This window comes from Erpetoichthys calabaricus, chromosome 12 (genome assembly GCF_900747795.2).
Source record: "Erpetoichthys calabaricus chromosome 12, fErpCal1.3, whole genome shotgun sequence".
NCBI classification, from domain to species: Eukaryota; Metazoa; Chordata; class Cladistia; order Polypteriformes; family Polypteridae; genus Erpetoichthys; species Erpetoichthys calabaricus.
Window position 1 is genome coordinate 138723963 of NC_041405.2, and position 23070 is coordinate 138747032.

Sequence of the window (23070 nt, forward strand, 5' to 3'; positions counted from 1 at the left end):
GGGGGGGGGGGGGGGGGTTGGGGTTGGCGAGCGAAGCAAGCAGGGGGTGAGGCCCCCTAGTCTTAAATGTAAAAATTAGTGTTGTACAAAATTTTGATTAAGTGGTTTCTTATGCTTGCAGGTATCGAACTCCGGGCCTAGAGGGCTGCAGGTTTTCATTCTCACCCTTTTCCTAATCAGTGACCAGTTTTCACTGCTAATTCACTTTTTCCCCTTCACTTTAATAGCCCTTCTTTTAAGGATTCAGTGCTCTGAATTGATTTGTTTCCTCATTAAATGACAGCCAAACAGAAATGAGATGTGAAACGAGCCAACAGATGACCAGCTAAACTGGGGCTTCAAACTCCAACCAGTTTCTTAATGAGAAGCCAATGCTTGCTGTTAATTAAACCCGTTATTTAATTATTCTTTCTGCCACAGCAGACATTTCTAAAACTGATTTTATGTTTTTTTTCTAAGAACACCATCAAGATGTTTTGATGACCTGAGAGATCAGACTTACTGAGACCGCCTCCTTTCTCTGTTTTCAGATATTGTGTGATGGGCACAGGTGAACTGGTCATGTATCCGCTTGTTTCATGTCTCATTATTGTTTGGCCGCTAATTAAGGAAAAAGAAACAACTAAGGGGCCTGAGTCAAGTTAATTAAAAGAAGTAATTAGTAGCAAAAACTGGTCACTAATTAAGAAGGTGGTTAGAATGAAAACCTGCAGCCACCCCTGTCTAGAACAAAGTTGCTCTGCAAACTTGAGTACTATAAGTGTGTACAGTAATCCCTCCTCCATCGCGGGGGTTGCGTTCCAGAGCCACCCGCGAAATAAGAAAATCCGCGAAGTAGAAACCATATGTTTATATGGTTATTTTTATATTGTCATGCTTGGGTCACAGATTTGCGCAGAAACACAGGAGGTTGTAGAGAGACAGGAACGTTATTCAAACACTGCAAACAAACATTTGTCTCTTTTTCAAAAGTTTAAACTGTGCTCCATGACAAGACAGAGATGACAGTTCAGTCTCACAATTAAAAGAATGCAAACATATCTTCCTCTTCAAAGGAGCAAACAAATCAATAGGGCTGTTTGCTTTTAAGTATGCGAAGCACCGCGGCACAAAGCTGTTGAAGGCGGCAGCTCACACCCCCTCCGTCAGGAGCAGAGAGAGAGAGAGAGACAGATAAAAAAATCAATACGTGCCCTTTCAGCTTTTAAGTATGCGAAGCACCGTGCAGCATGTCGCTTCAGGAAGCAGCTGCACAGAAGGTAGCCAACGTGAAGATAATCTTTCAGCATTTTTAGACGAGCGTCCGTATAGTCTAGGTGTGCGAACAGCCCCCCTGCTCACACCCCCTACGTCAGGATCACAGATAGTCAGCGCAAGAGAGACAGAGAAAAGTAAGTTGGGTAGCTTCTCAGCCATCTGCCAATAGCGTCCCTTGTATGAAATCAACTGGGGAAACCAACTGAGGAAGCATGTACCAGAAATTAAAAGACCCATTGTCCTCAGAAATCCGCGAACCAGCAAAAAATCCGCGATATATATTTAAATATGCTTACATATAAAATCCGCGATGGAGTGAAGCCGTGAAAGGCGAAGCGCGATATAGCGAGGGATTACTGTATGTTTGGATTCCTTATCATGATGTGTTTCGGGATAAGATTTTCCTTTTTGCTTTTCGTTAAGAAGAAGATGTTGCTGTCCATGTGTGCCAGTTTCTTCCACCAGGTATTCAATTCCATGTAGTAATGGTACATTTCGGTGTCTTGTATGTGTGTAGTAGTAGGGTGTTGTACCGTGTTAGCCATTATGAATGTAGTGAGAAGTCAAGCAAAATGACACATTTTGTTGGCTAACTAAAAAAATTACAATATGCAGGCTTTCCAGGCAACTCAGGCCCCTTTTTCAGGGAAGATGTAATAGAGAAACTGGAGTTCCCTGTGTTTATATAGACACCAGGACAGATACAACATCCCCACTACCAAGAAATATGGCTGTCCTTTTTGGGCTTTATCAGTACACTTTAAGAAGACTTAGTTAAACCCCTAAAAATGTCAATCAGGGCCGTCACTAGCTTCAGCACTTATTAGAGAATTAGCAGGTAATGACACCACTTTCTGATATCAGTTAGATGGGAAAGTTGTGTGTGCGTGGAGTTTTTATGTTGTTGGCAAGTTGTGGGGGGATCCCCTGTGGAACTGTCATGCTGTCAATGATTGTGGGTGTCCTCCATGGAGTTTATGCACTGACGACAAATATTCACAATGCAGAACAGGAGGAGATCAGGCACTGAATGTCTAAACCCCCAGAAGCAACCTCCCTAACAATGGCAGTGATGTCCACTCACTATAAGTGCAGTGACGCTGAATCACCTTACTGAAGTTTAAGGAGACCCACCCTTCCCTCCACTCCATTACTTCAGGTGTCTTCTGACGAGTGCCTACTCTCACCCACGCCGCTGCCCCTATAGCCATTGCCATGTAGAGAGACTGGACAGGGCTGAGGAAAAGCTGAGCAGAGCAAAGTACAGAGATGTCCTTATTGAAAACCTGCTTGAGGGTGGGCTGAAGGTTCACCTTATAACAGGACGATGGTCCGAAACACAAAGCAAAGACAGCACAGGAGGGGCTTAGGGGCAACTCTGTGAACGCCCCTTAATTGGGCCAGCCAGAGCCCAGCCTTCAACCCAAATGAGACATTCTTGGAAATAACCACCTGACAACATTCTCCATCCAACCTGAGGGAGCTTGAGAGGATCTGCAGAGAACAATGGCAGAAAGTCATCACATCCAGGTGTGTAAAGCTTGTCGTGTGATAACCAAGAGGATTCCAGGCTGGACTGGCTACCAAAGGTGCTTCAACGAAGTACTCAATAAAGGGTTAACTGAAGTGGAAATCTCATTTGTTAATTTTTAACACATTTGCAACAGTCTTTTAAAATCCTGTTTTCAGTTTAGGGTATCGAGTGTTGCTTAATGAGGGAAAAATGAATGGAAATGACTTTCTCACAAGGCTACAAAAATAGCAAAATGTGTAAAAAGTTTGAATACTTTCTGAAGTCATTGTAAATAAGAGGGTCTTAACTATCCACGGTTCTCCATTTCTCCCAAACCCTCTTGATCACACTTTTAAAGTGCCTTTGGAAAGCCAATGCCACCCCCAAAACTCCTACTCCGTCCCCTAACACCCCAACTGAAGACACAAGTGACAGAGCAGGGAGCAGCTTCTTTTATTATCCAGAAAAAAAAGACAAATCTTCAAAGTGTGAAGGCGGCATTCTTCTGACAGCAGCGTGCCCGTGGTGGACAAGTTTAAACTACTGGATAGCCGGCTTTGCCCCCTTGCCATTTCCTTATCTTATGTTGCAGTGAATTCCTTCACTGAAAAGAAACCAGCTGCAGTTCGGCCGGGCACTTCAACAGAGGGTCCATGTGCAAATATACAAAACTTCATTTTGGGGGTCCCTGGAGAAGCACTCACTTCTCTGATGCCAAATGGGTCACCACTCTGGCTGGCTTCACAAGTGGCACACAATGGAGAGAGAATGCAGGGGGGCACACTCACACCTCGCTATGGACCCAGAGCGGGCATGGAGGAGAGTAAGGGGAGAGGGCAGCCTTGCAGAGACAAATACTGTCTGGGTATGGACACACGGCGACTCGCTCACTGTCTCACATTCACACCTGTATACACAAGCACACGGTGCTCCAAGACACTCCAAACGTGCAAATACGCGTCCTTACACACACACACAAACACACTGCATGCGAGGTTACACAAACATTTGCAGACCGTTAGCACATGCACCACATACACCTACACAGCTTTTCTTACCACATGTGAACTCACACTCGATGTTGGACACAAAAATCATACACACGGTCAAGTAAACACTGCTCCTCACAGACAAAGGCACACACATGCAGTGCAGGTTCACACAGGGAAGAGCAAACAGACACACACGTGCACATATGCACAAGCAGACGCAACACACAGGGTATAAAATGCTCTTCTAAACTTGTTTGTACCCTCACACTCAGGCACACACCTACGGTGTGATCTCAAACTTCAGGCCTGCACAAATGTGCTGCACTTGTACACGAGCACACACAGAGTCGATTACTGTCCATATTGTGAGATCAGTGTGTGTGTGTGAGCAGCACTGCACTCGCACACACACACACATGATCACTCCAGCTATAAACACCTGTCAGGGTGAACACACTTTAGACGTTTGAATGAAGCGCATGCTGCTCACACTCACACACCTGCACATGCACACGAGTACACACAGTCAGTTACTCTGTACACTTCAACGTTTGTGAGATCAGTGTGTGTGTGAGAAGCACTGCACACACACACACACACACACACGATCACTCCAGCTATGAACACTGAATGTGTGAACACACTTTAGACATTTGAAGGCAGTGCACCCCAAGCTGCTCACACTCACATACCTGCACTTGCACACGAGCACACGCAGTCGGTTACTGTGCACATATCTGTAGCAGGATGGGCCGGCCAGGTAAACACGGACACTTTACATTCTATTAGCCTTCCCCCCAGAAAGAAAGACTGGAGAAGAAGGGATAGGCAGAAGGAGGGCACGGGCTGGAATGGAGCTGAATGACTGACACCTCCACTTTGCATGAGTCTTGTCAAGGACCGTTAGAGTCGGTTAAATGAGGCCTACAAAGCCAAGTGGTCTCTCCGTCTCGGCTACCCTATGCAAACAGGCCATGCTGTCAGTTTCAGCCATTTTCCATCCTAAACAGACAAGAAACAAATCCAACTTACTAAGACGGAGAGCCACCTGGTAGTAAAGTAAGCCTATTGGATGCAAGATGAACGCCTCCTATTCAGGTTATATTACTTTACCAACACTACCATTTGCACTCTGCTTATATTTACGGCATATTAAATATAACCCATGAATAAATGTCTAACTATCTCACCTGTCTGTCCTGGACTTCCATGCTAATTTCCAGGGGCTATGGATGTAAAAGAGAGGGGAACGTGTTGAACCACAATACCAGTCAATCCTGACAGTGTAGTAAGGGTATGGGATTTGAGGCATTCTCTTATGGTCTATGTAATAATGATTCTAAAAGGGAAAACAGTGTCAGGGTGGAAACCTAACATGACAAAACAGATGACGTTCCCACGGCCGTGCTTAGTGGTCCCATACGATTCCTGGGAGAATTCTGGGCAGCTGCTGTCTAGTAAGGCTGCCCACTGCCCATGCAAGTCTTACAAGAAGCTCATGGAGACTGACACAAGGCTGGGATGGGGTAAGGAGGACAATTCAGCTTTTTATTTCCATTTCCCTTTTGGATGGCATTCCTAACATTTGGTTACATCTGCTCATACTTCAGTAAAGTGGTTCAATGACTATCAGAATCCTACTGTAGCACCATAATGTTGAAGGCTGGTGTTAATGAGATGGCAGGACTTGTCACCAAACTGAAGCCCTGATCAGTGGACCACTGTCCTTCCTCTTGAACTTAGGACTCAATATCCCCTGTATTCTGTCTGAGCTGGGTTCAAAAGATCTGTCAGTGCCACTCCATTTTGTGTCCCTACTCTTTCAATAGCCTGCACCATGCGAAGTGAGTTCCACGTTGGACGGGCCACCAGTACATGGCAGGACAGTCCTCACTCACATGCATCCACAGAAAAAAACAATGTTTAGATGTTGCCTGCTGTTCACTAGAGTGCAGAATTGATTGAAGAGAATGGACTCATTTACAAGGTGCTATACATCTGCATGCATCTCCACAGCCGCCACACACAAATGCAAACTACATGGCTACAGCTGCACACACACTCATGCATGCATACAAAGCCTGACATGCTCACCATATCACCCAGCTCATGCAGTCACACCCATACTCACATGAGGTAATACTCAGATTGTTGAACACTTCGTAAAAATGAATTCTTAAGGATATGGGGTGGTCACCCTAACCCTTACATCTCCTCCTTTATTTTTCCCCAGTCTTTCAAAACCTAATGGTCCTCACAATAACACAACACCTCTCGATACAAACCTCACATCTGCTACACTCACCGCAATGGCAATGCACTTGAATACATATTATTGCAACAAATCCCCAAGGCTCCAGAAGTTCAGCATGGTAGCCACTTTAGTCCTCTTTAAGTCCAGTCAGTGGCAGCTCCCGAGCAGCCAGGGTGAAGCAAATCGACTGAAGGAGCCAGCTAGTCCAGTCAGATCACATCAAGAAATGTATTTGGCATGTCTGTCTCCCAAAAAGGCATCGTGTTGGTGTTTTGGAATTAGATGTTCAGGGTGAAAGGGGAAAGAACAGCTAGTGATAGGCACCCCTTGGAATACCAGTGGGTCACCCGTAGTTTCCATCTTCTTCGTCATCTCTGGCTTCCTGCTCTAGGCTGCCGGGACAAGGCTCCATGGTGACAGCCACCCCCATCCCACTGCACGGTGAAAGCATGGATGTCACATCTGTCCACTCGTCCTTTTCTGGGCTGTACCTCTCCACGGTGGACAGGAAGCCAGACTGATTGAATCCCCCTAGAAAAAAATAAAAATAATATATGGTACACACATTTAGTAATCTGCATTCAGAAGATCCAGAGAGGGACTAGGATGTAAAGTCCTTTATCAATAATTGAACCCATGCAAATTGTGCATTCAAGAGGGTCAGGCCGAACAAATTTAAACACATCATCATCATCATCATCATACCTTATCACGCCACTGCCGTAACAAGGTAAGAGCGGCGTCGTTAGCATCCTTAAGATCTTCATCAGTGCAAATAGGGCCTTGGGTACATTCACAGAGAATGTGGTCCATTGTTTGGGTGGGCTCACCACAGGGGCATTCAGCGCTTCTTATGAGGCCCCATCTAAATAGGTTGTCCCATGTTTTGCCCATTTTTGACATAGCTCGGTTAAAGATGACTCAGTCTTTCCTAGAGAGGGAAGTTTCACTAGGTAGATGCTCTTGAGGTATAGGTAGAGCTTCATTGGGAGGGCTACGGTCAGTAAAATTTAAACACATGGTTCTTCGTTTTCAGAATATTTTGTATTCAAAGGAGGCTTGGCTGTCTACAGATACTGACATAACACTAAAAAGTGGACATTGAGTTTATAATATCCTTAGATCATTTTTGTTCAGAAAAGTAAGAGCACTATTCCTTATTGAATCTGAGTCCAATGTAAGTCATTGACAACAGAAAACAATTTACAAGTTTTGTATGGGGTAATGTATGGTCACCATCCCATAATCAAAACTATAAAGGACAGTTAATGATAAAAGTGGTAAAGGTGTATAGTTCCCCTTCATCTATTAACATTCAAAAGAGGGCATGGCCACCAACAATCATGGAGAGAGTGTGAATTCAAAACGTATTTGGGACCCTTCACCTTCTGCACACTTCATTGTGTTGGCAGATCCTCTCAAGCTCTGTTAGATGCGAAAGGAAGCTTCTCTAAACAGATAGCTTCTGGTATCTCCACAGATGTTCTATGGAGTTTAAGTCTGGGCATTGGCTGGGCCACTCAAGGACAGTCACAGACTTGTCCCAAAGCCACTCCAGCATTGTCTTGGCTATATGCTTCAGGTCATTGTCATACTCAAAGTTGAACCATCGCTTCAGTCCGAAATAGTGTGCACTCTAGAGCAGGTCTTCTTCAAGGACTTCTCTGCATTTGTCTGCATTCATCCTTCCCTCAATTCTAAGCAGTCTCCCTGTTCCTGAAAGCTGAGAAGCATCCCCATTGCATGATGCTGTCACCACCATGCTTCACCGTAGGGCAGGTAATGAGCAGTGCCTGGCCTTCGGCAGACATAGCGCTTGGAGGTCTGGAAAAACAATTCAATTTTAGTCTGATCAGACCAGAGAATCGTTTCCGTCATGTTCTCAGAGTCCTTTAAAAGCTGTTTGGCAAACTCAACGCAGGAGTTAGCCCAGTCTACCATAAACACCTGATTGATAGTGTGCTGCTGAGATGGTCCTCCTTCCAAGAGGTTCTCCCATTTCAACAGAGGACTTCTGGAGCTCTGTTTGGCTGACCATTGAGTTCTTGATCACCTCCCTCTGCTTCTTGGCTGGCTACTTGCTTATCCAGACAACTCTAAGAAGAGTGCTGGTGGTTCCAAACATCTTCCATTTCACAATTGTTGAGGCCACTGTGCTCCTAGGAACACTCAAAGCTTTAGAAATGGTTTTATCCCCTTGTGTTGAATTATGTCTCATCACAAATTTTTTTTACAGGGGTCTACAGAAAGTTTCTTGGACTTCATGGCTTGTATTTTTTGGTTTTTACCATGATCTATGCCTCACTACAATTTGAACATGGAGGTCTACAGAGACCTTGGATTTCATGGCTTGGTTTCTGTCCTAAAATGCAGTATGAATTGTGGGACCATAAATACATATGTGCCTTACTAAATGATGTCCAATCAATTCAATTTGCCACAGGCATACCGCAATCAAGTTCTAGACACATCTTAAGGAAGATTAAATCAAATAGGACACATCTGACCACAATTTGGAGTGCCACAGCAAACACTCCAAATAACTATGTGAGTAAAAGATTTCAATTTTTGATTTTTAATAAATTTGCAATCCTTTCTGAAAACACGTTTTCACTTTATCATTAAGGGTTATTGAGTGTAGACTGATAGACAAAAATGACAAATGTATCTATTTAAAATTAAATCCACAACGCAATGAATTTTGCAAAATGTTTCCTAAACTTACTGTAAATGCTAAAGAATCAGTGGGAGGTCCACCTTCCAAAAGTCTGCACACCAACTCCAGAAGCCCTGGTAGGCCCAAGCAGAACCTGCCATCAGTGGTGTTAATTACTTATCTCATGCAAAGCGCCACCTAAACCTTTTATCTAAGAATCTACCCTATGTTGGCACCAGATGTGGGTGTGTTTCATGCATAGACCAGAAAGAGTGTGGTGGAGTTGGGGTGGTGGGGGGCTTGAAGCTTATGTTTAGAAATTGCAAAATCATCACTCATCAGCGGGCACCAGTGAATTGTCGAAATTTCATTTGGACAATTTGCTGTGGGGGTAAAGGCCCATATTAACTATCTTCCACTTGGTATGGGATGACACAAATGGAAGCTGGCATGCTATGCTTTCTGTACTCAAAATGGTATACGTGGCACACCTGGCATATGCCTCATCAGTTACTAATATTGACCCTGCTCTTGGTAGAATTATCACTCAGATCTCTACAATATCTGACGCTAGTCAAATGGGCATGTGCCAAATGGAGGACACACTGCAGTCTAAAAAGGAAATGAGCAACAAACCTTTCCCAAGATCATGAGAAAGCAGTCATACATTTGAGCTCACATCCAAGTTCACTCCACTGCAGTTCAAGCTAATAATGATGGGGCATTTGTGTAAATGCACAAAGAGGTGCTGATGGGTTCTTTTCTTGGTGCCCAAGTTACTCACCGAATGCATAGATTTTGCCTTGGTAGACGGTGACTCCTAATGCACTCCTTCGATGTTTCATGGGTGCCACCGGTGTCCAGGAATTACTACAAACACTGTAGCGCTCCACGCTGTTCAGCTGCTCCATCCCGTTGTAGCCTCCAATAGCATAGATGTAGCTATCAAGATGGACAAGCCCTAGAGGAGATGAAGACAACGAAATTGGTCAAAATTCAACTTGGTGGCCAAGGCTTTTTCTAAACATTTGCATTGTCGATAACAAGTATTCACCTTTGGGGTTTTCACATTTTATTGTTGAACAACACTGAATCACAGTGGATTTATGACAATGATAAAAAGAAAAGACTCTTTAACATCAAGTGAAAACAGGTCTCTGCAAAGTGATGACATAAAACACAAATTTACTGATCATAAAAGGGTTCACCTCCTTTAATACGACAGCCCCAAATCCTCACTGATGTGGCCAATTGGCTTTAGAAGTCCCTTCATAAGGTCAATGGAGATTTCACTTGATTGTAGTATAAATGTATCTGTATGTGGAAGGGCCAACTTGTAGTGAGTCAGTATGGTGGGCTAACCTACACAATGAAGACTGAGGAACACTCCAAGCAACTCCATGAAAAGTGCAAGTTAGGGGATGGAGACAAAAAAACCCATCCAAGGCACTGAACGTCCAGTTGTATCAATCATTAAGAAGTGGAAAGAGTATGGCAAAGGTATAATTCTGCTAGAGCAAGCAGATTTACAACAAATTGTGTGATCAAGAAGAAAACAAGTGAGGGAGGCCATCTGGAGACCTCTGAGAACTCTGAAGGAGTTACAAGCTACAGGGGGTGACAACTGTGTCTGGATGCTCATCTGTCACAGCTTTATGGGATAGCAGCAAAGAGAAAAAACACACAGGATGTCGGAAGTAGAGCTTGCCAGAAGGAACACAGGAGACTCTGAAGTTGGCTGGAAGGAGTTTCTGTGGTCTGAGGAGACCAAAATTGAGCTTTCTGGCCAGCATACTAAAAGCCATGTTGCATTGACCATTATCAAAAACACGCCATGTAGCCTGGTGGTGGCAACACCATGCTGTGGGGATGCTTCTCTGCAGCAGACTCACTATTTACAGCAGGCTTGTAAGAGCCATTGTAACCAAATGCAGCAAATTGTGGGGAAATCCTGGAGGGAAACCTGATATGGTCTACACGAAACCTGAACCTTGGGAGAGATTCTGCTTTTCTGCAAGATAACAACCCCAAGCATAAAGCCAAAGCTATGCAGGAATGGCTTAAAAACAACAATGTGAATGTCCTGGAGTGGTAGGAGAGAGAGGCAGAGTCCACATCTCAGTCCAAGTGAGGATTTGTGGATGGACCTCCATGCAACCTGACAGAGCTGGACATTTTTGAAAAGAAGGACAGAAAAATGGCAGTGTCCAGGGACCTCATGTATAAACGGTGCGTATGCACAAAAATGTTGCATTCGCCCGTTTCCACGCTCACATCACGATGTATAAAAACTAAACTTGGCGTAAAGCCACGCACATTTTGCAAACTTACGACACTGCTGTTCCTATGTGGTTTCCCTTTATTTTTTAGATTCACATCCCTGACGCAGCTTTATCAAATGCACTGAAATTAACCGCATATCAGTTATTAGTTTAAGGCATTTCATTGTAATCAACCCATAACCATTTAATGGTGCACAGAATGGCCAAACTATTCCAAATACTATAGCTGCTTTAGTGTTGTCACTGTCAGTGCACCACTCAGAGTATTTAACCCACTGTATCTGAGTGTGGAATCACAGCTCTACAGCAGCTGATTGGATTATCGGTATATAGCATCTTGCACACGCTGTCTCAGCCATGTTCTATTTGAACTGTTCCCATACGGCAAATGCTTCACAGCCTTTCCTGTAGGGACCTCGCGGTTCAGAAGAAGTTTCATCAAGTGCTCCTGGTAGAACTGTTTGTACTTATGATAAGTACAATCACCTCACTGTAAACTTGCACTACAGTTACTGTATAATATTGCACAACCTGAGTCACTTTATAAAGCGCATATTTACAGATGATGACAATTGGCTTCTAAGTCGATTTAGATTTCCAAGCGTTATCTTCTTGGAGCTCTTGCTATCATTTTTAAGATGAAATGCAGTAAAGCATGTTTATTACATTATACGGATAAGTTTTAAACTTCATTAAAATAATGTATATTGTTAATAATTAAACATGTGAGGACACGGTGGACTGCGACAGCAATGAGCTGGCGCCCATTCAGGGATTGTTCCTGCCTCATGCTGTATTCTTGCTGGGGCTGGAGCAACCCTGGATGGATAGATGGATGGAATAATTAAACTATGAAGATATTTTAATGTTTCATAAAAGTTGTGAAGAATCTGTGATCTAAGCTTACAGATGGCTTAATATCTATTATAGAGCTGATTGTGTGGTGATTGGATGCTTGGAGAAAGAAAAGGAAGGACAGGAATTTGAGGTTAGTATGTTTGAGAGAGACAGTACTGCTGCAGTAAATTATTTAATCGAAGGTGGCGCACGGCACAGCAAGCATCTTGCGGGAGGCAGGAACAATCTCTGGACAGGGCGCCAGCTCATCGCTAATACAGCGTCACAGTGTCCCCATGTTTAATACATGCTTTAATTCCTATCATTATGAAAATGATATCAAGTATACATCTTAATATTTAAATTGTTCAGAAAGCTGTAATATCATGAATATAATGTATTCTGTGTCCTGTTGGCTAAAGAGAAAGCTTGTTTAAGAAGTATGTAGTGATTTACACACATAAAGCACATAAAAGAACACATAGAAAGAAGCATTTAACGTGCTACTTTAGTTACGATGGGATCTGAGAAACTAGTAAATTAAACGATTTTAAGATGAAGTTTATGACATTCTACTTTGATGACAAAATACAGTACGTGATTAAAGTTGAAATTTCAAGATTAAAGTTGACATTTGGACATTTTTTTCAACTGTATCCCTATATTCTCTGTACCCTAATACGCTTCCATATGACACTCAGACAGTGGGCTACGACTCGCCTTTTCACAGTGACTTTGATATCTGGCCACATCTTATGTATTTCAGGCACTATGTGGCTTTCTGATCTTGGACTTTTGAGTTTCTCCGCTACTCTATTACTCGATCAACTTCCTTTTGTTGTTTATATCACTGCTTAAACCAACAAATAGTACGTTTTTCCTTGCCTACACTTGGTATTTGCTGAAATTCTTCTATTTTCCTCCATGCTTTTGCCATTGTCTTTTCACAGAACGCTGAGCTTAAGGGCTATTTATATTGATTTGCATATTCAAAGAGGCGTAATTCTGGGAGGAGTTGGGGTGGGGCAGCAGGCGCGTGCACGTTTGTTACTTTTCACGCTGACTGAGATTTATGGAGCGGAAGAACGTGGAAGTTGGCGTACGCACAGATTTATGCATCAGAATTTTTTTTGTGTATACGCACATTTCCGCTTTTGTCCGTACGCCATGTTTTAGTGTGAATTCTACATATGGCTTTATGCATGAGGCCTCAGATGTACAAAACTGAAAGAGAGACAGAGACCTGTGCACAAGGCTGTCATGGCTGACAAAAGTCCATCTACTACGCTAACATAAAGGGGGTGAAAACGTAGGTGATCAATTATTTTGTGTTTTATGTTTGTAACTAATTTAGACCACTTTGCAAAGATCACTTTTCACTTTGACATTAAAGAGTCTATTTTTTTTTTTGATGATCAGTGTCAACAACAAAGGGGCATCTTACCAGCATCATAGACCCCCCAGGCAAAGCAGAGTGCCGGGGCCCCTGTTTTGACAGCAAAACAGAAACATACAGAGGCATCAGAAACATCATGGGCCCCTATGCTCCTGGGACCCCAGCCAGTGCCCTTTGTGCCCATATGTTAAGACAGCTCTGTCAAAGCCAAATTAAATTCACTGTGATTCAATGACGTATAAAAATAAAATACGAACACTTCCAAGAGGGTCAATACCTTTTAGAGGCACCAGCAGGTTGTGTGACAGCTACTCCAAGTATGACATCCATAACAGCAGCACCCACCCCTCTATCTCCAGAGCCTCTTTAATGTGCAATAAATATGTAGAAAATCTAATGAAGGGATTCAGCCAACTTTAAAAACCAAAATGCTTCCTTCACCTGTCTAGGGAGGAGGAAGTAACATCTAATGGCCACCGGCACCTTCTGGATAAACCAGGCCAACACACCAGACACAATAAGCCATGGCGAACTTTACCAGCTCCACTGCGAATGGATCTCATGGGCGTGATGGTCTCCCACTTGTCTGTGTCAGGATGGTAACGTTCAACAGAGTTCCACCGGTTCTCCCCATCGAAGCCTCCTACCACATAAAGGTGCCCGTCATAGGCAGTCACTCCAGCACCAATCCGAGCCACAGACATCGGAGCCACCATCGTCCACTGGTTCATTTCAGGATCGTACCTGTCAAAGGAAGTGTTGTGAGGTACAGAGAAAAGAAGCAATTATTTAGAAAGCTAAATAAAACCTTTGGTCCAAACAAAATAAAAAATGATCCATTTAGTGAATTTCCCATTGGGATTAATAAAGTATCTATCTATCTATCTATCTATCTATCTATCTATCTATCTATCTATCTATCTATCTATCTATCTATCTATCTATCTATCTATCTATCTATCTATCTATCTATCTATCTATCATTTACAGTCATGTGAAAAAGTAAGTGCAGCCCATGGAAACTGTTGCTCTTTTTAGCATATCTGAACAGGCAAACTTTAGATCTTCATACAAACAGCGTCTGCAGATGAAGGGGATACACCTGAACAAATGACACAAAGCATGTGTAATGTCATCATAGCAAGGCCAAGAGAGATCCCTAAGGCCCTCAGAAGGAAGGTTGCAAATGCCTAGGAGTCTGGCAAGGGGTTTGAAAAGATCAAGAAATTTTTTGAAATCAGTCATTGCACTGTAAGGAAACGCATCTAAAAGTGTCAAAGAATTCAAATGACCGCTAATTTGTCCAGAACTGGCCAGCTCAGCAAATTCAGCCCAAGAGCTGACCATTTGAAGCTAAACGAAGTCTCCAAGAACCTCAAAATGTCATTGTGGGATCTGCAGGTGACACTTGCAACTGTTGGTATGAAAGTAAAGGCATCTACAATTACAAAGCGACTGCAGAAAGTTGACCAGCATGTGAGGTGTGTGAGAAAAAAGCATTTGCTGTCCAAAAATAAACACCACAGTAAGACTACAGTTTGTCATTGAACTTCTAGGCAAAGACCAGGCCTTTTGGGAAATGTGCTCTGGACAGATGAATCAAAGATAGAGTTGTTTGGCTACAGTACTTCAGGAGAAGAACCTCATACCAAGTGTGAAGCACAGTGGTAGAAATGTTCTAGATTGGGGTTGCTTTGCTGCCTCAGGGCCTGGGCAGTCTGCAGTCATTGAGTCAGCTATGAATTCTGCATCATATCAAAGTGTGCTTGAGGAGAACAGAAGGCCATCTGAAAATGGACCTTTCAACACGATGATGACCACCAGAAATGGACCTTTCAATACAGCAATGAAACAAATCCATCAAGGGGTGGCTCAAAAAGAAGAAATGGAAGATTATGGACAGGCCTAATGAAAGTCCTGATTTGAATCCCACTGAAAATTCGTGGAAGGATTTGAAATGGTCAGTACAGGCAAGAAAATTCATAAACAGCTTACAATTGAAGGAATTTAAATGGTAGAATGGTCAAGAATTTCAAAGTGTTGATTTTGGAGAATGGTCATCAGTTAAGTAAAACGCCTACAAGAAGTAATTTCTGCTATGTGGGCGACACTAGCTGCACCATTACATCTAGTGATGTTTTTGTTGAATAAATGAATGTAAAGGCCATTTTCCCATATGTTTTTATTTAAGTGTATCGCCATTATATCTGCGGGCATTGTTTCACTGAGGATCTTCAGTTTGTCTGTTCAAATATGTTGAAAAAGACAACACTTTCCATGGAGTGTACCTACTTTTTCACATGAGTGTATCCAATCTACTAGAAGTACAGAAGTCACTTCCCGACTACCCCACTTCTTCTATAGTATGACACCAATGACAACAATCCAGGAGCCTGTATTGGAAAGTACATCTCACCTTTCCACACTGCAGTGGTGCACCATGCCTTGTGATCCTCCAACTGCATAAATGCTTCCATCGATGACTCCAACCCCAACCCTGTTTCTCGGAACACTCATGGGAGCTCGCTGCATCCACTGGTTCGTCATGGGATTGTAGCATTCCATAGTGTTGGAGTCTGTGTTTTCTAGCTGGGAGTTGTTCCGCCCGCCCATAGCATAGAACAATCCAAAGAGAACACAGCCTCCTAGGCCACTGCGAGGTGATGACATGTCTGCCAGCTTTATCCAGCTTTCTGTCTTAGGACTGAAAGCCTGCATGGAGCTCAGCGAAAACTGCATGTAGCCACCAGCCACATAGATCAGCTGATTACCGCGGGGTCGCGGAGGTGGGCAAGGCTTCCGCAGTGCCATCTCATGAAAGATTTTGGATAAGTAGTCCCTGCAAGAATTGGCCCTGCTTAGGATGGGACACTCCAGTAGCTGAGTCTTAAGGAATTTTGGAGGCAGGGAGTGAATGTGGACAGCATTAAGGAGAGCGTGGAAATACTGGGCCCGATTCTCCGGGTCCCACCTCACCCACTCCAGGCAAGCCTTGTACACCTCTGACTCACACAGAACCTTGAGTCGGTCCTGACTGACAAGCTCCAACAGCTGACAATGAGACAGTCTGAAGAATTCTTCCTCCTTAGTCACCTGTAGACAAGGGAAATAAAAGCATACTTAAATGAAGAGAAGGTCAATAGCCAAGGTACGACAGCAGGACCTACATGAGGACTTAATCAGAGCCTAGAGTCATTCATAGGCAATTTAGGAAAATGCAAGCGTAGGAGCAATAATGCACATAAAGGGCCACCTGAGACAGTCAAAGATAGAGATAATTTCAGGTGAAGGGGATATTTGTTTACCCCATTACTGTTCACTCTTCAAAAAATACTGGTTACATTGGTGGGGATATATACACTATATTGTCAAAAGTATTGGGATGCCTGCCTTTACACACACATGAACTTTAATGAAATTCCATTCTTAATACATAGGTGTTAATATGGAGTCGGCCCACCCTTTGCAGCTATAAAAGCTTCAGCTCTTCTGGGAAGGCTTTCCACAAGGTTTCGGAGTGTGTTTATGGGAATTTTGGACCATTCTTCCAGGAGAGCATTTGCAAGGTCAAGCATTGATGTTGGACGAGAAGCCTGGCTCGCTCACAGTCTCCACTCTAATTCATCCCAAAGGTGTTCTATCGGGTTGAGCTCAGGGCTCTGTGCAGGCCAGTCAACTTCCTTCACACCAAACTCGCTCATCCATTTCTTTATAGACCCTGCTCTGTGCACTAGTGAGCAGTCATGTTGCCATCCCCAAACTGTTCCCACAAAGTTGGGAGCATGAAATTACCCAAAATGGCTTCATATGCTGAAGCATTAAGAGTTCCTTTCACTGGAACTAAGGGGCCAGAACCAACCCCTGAAAAACAACCCCACACCATAATCCCCCATCCACCAAACTTTACACTTGGCACAATGCAGTCAGGCAAGTACCGTGTTCCTGACAACCACCAAACCCAGACTCATCCATCGGATTGCATGGTTCATCACTCCAGAGGACACGTCTCCACTGTTCCAGAGTCCAGTGTCGGTGGGCTTTACACCACTGCATTTGACGCTTTGCATTGCACTTGTTGATGTCAGGCTTGGATGCAGCTGCTCAGCCATGGAAATCCACTCCATGAAGCTCTCTCTCTATGCACTGTTCTTGAGCTTTTGGAGGTCTGTAGCTATTGACTCTACAGAAAGTTGGCGACTTCTGCACACCTCAGCATGCGCTGTCCCCGCTCTGTGATTTTACGTGGCCTACCACTTCGTGGCTGAGTTGCTGTTGTTACTTCCACTTTGTTATAATACCACTAAACAGTTGACCGTGGAATATTTAGTAGTGAGGAAATTTCACAAATGGACTTCTTGCACAGATGGCATTCTATCATGGTACCACGCTTGAATTCACTGAGCACCTGAGAGCGACCCATTCTTTCACAAATGTTTGTAGAAGCCGTCTGCATACCGAGGTGCTTGAGTTTATACATTGTGGCAATGAACACCTAAATTCAGTGATTTGGAGGGGGGGTCCCAATACTTTTGACAATATAGTCTATCTTGACAATGTTCAAAATTAAGGCCATTAATTTAAAATCCATCATCATATGCAACATATGCAAATGGAGGGTGTCTGTGCACTTTTTTGGGGGGCGCTCTCAGCACCAGCCTGTGGTGACAATTCTAGTTAAACTGAAAGCCACACTGTGACAAGGAACGCACTCATGAGAATTACTGGTCAGTGTTCAGCTTTGTTGAAATGAAAGTCAAATGAAAATGATATGTGGGGCATGGTGGCGCAGTGGTAACACTGCTGCCTCGCAGTAAAGAGACCAGGGTTCACGTCCTGGGACCTCCCTGTGTGGAGTTTGCATGTTCTCCCAGTGTTTGTATGGGTTTCCTCCCACAGTCCAAAGACATGAAGGTTAGGTGGTAGGTGGTTGTACTAAATTGGCCCATGGGTGTGTTTGTGTTCACTCTGAGATGTACTGGCACCCTGTCCGGGGTTTGTTTCTGTCTTGTGCTCTGTGCTAGCTGGGATAGGCTACAGCCCACCATGACCCTGTTCAGGGTTAGAAACGGGGCTGACTAACTGATAAAGCTGATCCACATAGAAGTGATTGAAATGCTTTACCTTCTGTGGAGATTCCCCCTCAGTAACCACTTTGTCGCCTATAGAAGTTCTATCGGTCAGCACCCCATTTACCACATATAGGGGTCCTCTCCTTCAACACCTCATTTGCTATTAGTGTTGAAGTTCAAGATTCGCAAAAGAGTTTTTCACAGAGAATAAGCTCTTTTCACCAGTGATCTCATTCACTGAATATTCCACTTGGAGATTTGCCACGTGGCAGGCTTAGACTAACATTTTTTTCTCAGCACTCCATGATGCTTTGCAAGGCCAGTGTGACATCACAGAGCTGTAGCAGCCATGAACTGAACTTTCATGAATGCATACTGAGATCTGCTTTGTACATTCAAGATGTCACACCCCAATCAAAACTCCAGACAGATTTCCACCTTGTTGCATGTGTAAAAAAAAAAAAAAAAAACGCACACACATCTTGCACTCTTTTCATTTGAGGGGTGCATTAGCTGACCATAATGAGAATTTTATGAGTACTGCCACTTGCAGTGACGTTGTTGCATTAATGAAGTTATGCTGGTAGCACAAATAAATAATACAGAGAATTTTTGGGACACCAATTGGAAAAAATAAGAAGCAAAGTAATGAAAATAGCACGTCTTGGCGCTTATCCCTTCACAGAGTTTTGAAAACGGTTTTAGGCGGGATTTAAACTGTTTGTCGGTGGGACCAGAAGGGTTGGAGCTTCTAGCCCTCACCGGGCACTGTAAGGGAAAATAGGGAAGACAGTGTTAGCTGCAGCACCCCCTGTCACCCCGGAAAGTTATTACATACCTCGATAGAGTCTGTGAGGGAGTCCTCTGACGCACATGTGCGACTGTAGTTATCTTCTTCCAAATAGGCCCTAGTGCTAGGTTGATGTTTGGATTCCTGAGTCTCTGTCTTAATTTTGATTTTTGTCGTGCCCCTTGGCTTGTATCTTCTCAGTCCATTTTTGACTACCTGGTTACGGCTTTCCTTCTCGCACCCAGGCTATGCCTTGTTAGCTCTACCATCTGCTGGTTGTTTTGATCCTTGCAATATTCTTCAGACAATATCTTTGTCCCTTAGCAACTATAAAACACGCTAGACATTTTTTGGTTCTTATCTACAGAGTCACACAACCAGAGAGTACACTTCTACTGTCACAACAGTGGCATTATGAGCCACACAATATCTCATCATCTGTGCACTGTAATGTAATGGCAACCATAAACAATCAGCAAAAACATGTTGGTGCCCATAAAAAAAAATGGTGGCATGGAAAGATAATAATAATTTAAAAATGATACCCCACACTATAATTAAATGTCAGAAACAAGCTGTGAAACCATTGTCATTTGAGTTTTAGTTCATTTTCCCTGAGCTTCCCCGAGGTATTGTTTCTGGGGTATTTATACAAAGGGAAATCAAATTCTTTCATCGCTTCTGGATTAGAACCTCCATTTACACGTTTACTTCTATTTCACATTTTCTTCAATGCCATATTGCTTTGTCCATAGGCATCGCTTTGTTGTTAGCCATTTCTATGACACTGCATCCCAGGATTCATCAGTATGTCATGACAATATCGTCATCATGGTGACTATTTAAAGTTCAGTCAGACTGTTGCAGTCTATCGTGATGTGGATGGCTGTCTATGTTACTTTGAGACTATTTCTCTGTTTATTTGAGTTTCTGATCTCTGCGTATCTGCTTGCCTATAATATTCAATGTTGCCCCTTGACTCTTAATGATTGCTTCTGATTTTGATCTTCACTTTGTTTGTCAGCTACATTCGTTCTCCTTTCCTCACTCTCTACAAAATACACCAACCTGCAAGACCCCAAAATAAATACAAAATATTCAGAAAATGGACTTGAGAAAATGCGATAAAATTGTATCAGAATGTAGAAGATCACAACAGCGGTCATTTGGGTGATCTAAAGCAAAAGGCAAAAAGTAATACAAGTATCCATGAGCTTACTGTACATCTGAGATAAGTTCCAGAACTGGGACACACACAAGCATCTCAATAATTATGGGGGAGAGGTCAAATATACTCATATTCAGGTCCTGCTTTTTACATTCTCGTATATGAAGTATAGGGAAAGTTATGGTAATCGTCCAAAGATTCAATATCGAGATTTTGATGAATCTCCACGTTTTAGACCTCCCTGACTTTCTCGTATATGAAGTATAAGGAAAGTATTGGAAAAGTGAAAAATTTGATTTTGAGATTTTGATGAATACCATTTTTTGAATTATGTCTGTCTGTGTGTGTGTGTAAACATGATAACTTGAGTACGTTTTCACTTAAGTCAACCAAATTTTGCATACAACTATTAGGTACAAAACGTAGATTTCTATCAACTTTTGGGCTATTTCCGTAAATCAGAAGTGGTACTTTACCTTTTATTCATGTAGCCGCAGAGTCCGATTTTTTCAACTTTACTTTTATAATAATTGTTCAATATATTATTAATTTGATTTGATTTGTTGTTGATGGTCCTTTAATATACATAATATAAAAATATAATCATTGTCTTGCGGTTTACTCATCAAATATCCATCCCCATATCTGAGTATATGAGAAAGTCAAGGGGAGACCACTCCCGATTTTTCTTTAAGCATTTTAAACAAACTTAGCGCCACTGGTGTGAGCATCATGGTTCTTATGTCAATGTCTACACGAGTTGCCACGATAATGTCGGGTGAAAAAAGTGAACAGTGAGATAAGACAAGACAACGCTCCTGCACACAATGCTTTTTCCATAAAGCAGTTTTTGACTGACAAAAACATTCCTGTCCTCGATCATCCTTCCTATTCGCCCGATTTAGCTCCCTGTGATTTTTACTTGTTCCCGAAAATCAAAGGTGACCTGAAGGGAACCCTAACCCTAGCCTAACCCTAATTTTTCTTCAATGGATGAAGTGAAGACAGAAACGGCAAGCCTGTTGAATCAATGGAAGATACGTCTGCAGCAGTGTAGAGATCAGGAGGGGGAGTATATCGAAGGTGACAATGTTTACAATGCTGCAAGTCATCAATAACTATTTTTTTTTTACCAATCCAGTTATTTTTGTGTCTCACCTCGTATACCGAAAAAGCGTCTACATGCTTCTGGGGGCACAGAACGCTGTTGCATTTAAATCAATAATACAATAAACAAGATGGAGTTTGTCAGATACATCTTCAACAATATTCCTTTTAAGTGTCTATTGTCTTCCTCTTGTGTTTTAGTCATATTTTAATGCTTTGTCTTGTTTTTAGATTTGCTTTTGTCTTTTCAAATATTCTGGCCAGTTCTTGATGGCCTATTTTTTAGTAACCATATGCCTGTTTCAAAGCAATTCTTTGTATTATGGAATTAGATAAAATGATTTGTTTGACCCTTTTGGTCTTGTCTTCATTTTAAGTCATCTGGTCCAGATCTGCACCACACAGCAATCCTGTAACTCGAGTTTGTCTTCGGAGACGCTATTGTTAAAAGTCTGAGTGGCTCGCACACAAACCTCTGTGGGTGTAGCCAGTTGACATGTACTTGACAGAATGCTGGCGCCAACCACTATGTAGATCAGCAACACAAGCCTGAAACAACAATGCCAACTTTGGTTTTTGGATTATTGGAGGAATGTCACCTTTTCCGGAGATGATGGCGACGGTGATGTATGTCACACTGTGTCTTCTGTTGTTGGTTTAGCCATATTGCCTACACTAAGTTGGTCCTATATGAGTAAATGTGCCCTGTGATTGGCTGGTGCCCCATGCAGAGTTGGTGCCCACATTTCACCCAGTACTTCCTAAATAGTCACCAGCTCGCCATGACAGATAAAAGGATTAGAAAATGACTTGAGCAGTTATACACACCCTAACAGATGTTCTATGGCTCCCTGTGTTTAAAAGCAGAGAGGCATATAAATGTTTGACCTGAATGTCATCAAAACAAGAGCCCCTCTCCTCTGTTATTCATCATTGTTATTTTAGGCATAACAGACTTGGCGGACCCCTCCCCTGCCTATAAATTACCAGACAACTTGAACTTGTTGTGATTCTACCCGATGACAGACTGTGTCAAGTTACTATAGCAACGACGGCTGATATAAACGGGCATCCGGCACTGCAAGGCAATGACTCATGGTTTAAAATGAAAAGTTCTCCAAAGCAGCCTGCGCCAGCAGCAGAAATGACGCCCACAAAGCTGAGGTGGGAACAGAAGAGGCGGCTGCAGGCTCTGACGCAGGACACATTGTCCTAATAGGCAAATAATTCTCATTAGTGAGAAGGTGGTCCTGTGGTGGCCCATTCTAATACCAGAATTGTACAGTCGGGTCCAGTTCCACTTAATCTGCTATGGCAGGTATGGTGGCAAATTAAGAACTGTTTATTCCTCTTGGCAGCTGGAGGGGCAGATCACCCTTTGAAGGTTCATTTTCATTCCTTCACTGTTCCTTCTCTCTTTTCAATGCCGACATGATAACTGCACACTAATCATAACTCTCAGTCTCCACAAAAACAACAATTCCCATCCAGGTGGACTGACGTATCCTGTCCTTTCCAGTTTAAATCTCCAATCTGTAAGTGTCATCTGTGAAGAGCACATCTTCATTGTAATTCCTCTACACGTTTCTCCCATTTCTTTAAATCTAAAGGTCTTCATCACAGTGGAATAAGCCTTCTTTTCACCTTTCGATTCTCAGTGTCTACATCGGTGATCCTCATCTCTGCTGACTGTACCTTCATGATTCCACTTCTCCATCTCACATTCCAGTCCTCAACACTGACAGGCCT

General features: G+C 42.9%; 1 protein-coding gene across 4 annotated transcripts in view; it reads right to left on the reverse strand.

Annotated features, from left to right (window-relative positions):
• Positions 1-3204: 3204 nt before the first annotated feature.
• The window catches only part of keap1a (kelch-like ECH-associated protein 1a), a 75831-nt gene continuing 55965 nt past the window's right edge, over positions 3205-23070 (reverse strand). For 2 of the 4 annotated variants that reach the window (XM_051935286.1, XM_051935288.1), the window contains exons 4-8: positions 15604-16280; positions 13726-13931; positions 9457-9633; positions 4390-6547; positions 3205-4201 (exon numbers count right to left, since the gene is read on the reverse strand). In XM_051935286.1, the coding sequence (XP_051791246.1) occupies positions 6360-6547; positions 9457-9633; positions 13726-13931; positions 15604-16280 (1248 nt within the window). In that variant the 3' untranslated portion in view covers positions 3205-4201; positions 4390-6359. Of the gene's footprint in view, positions 4263-4389; positions 6548-9456; positions 9634-13628; positions 13932-15603; positions 16281-23070 lie in introns of those variants that run through there. The other 2 variants (XM_051935287.1, XM_028816381.2) reach the window with 2 other exon arrangements.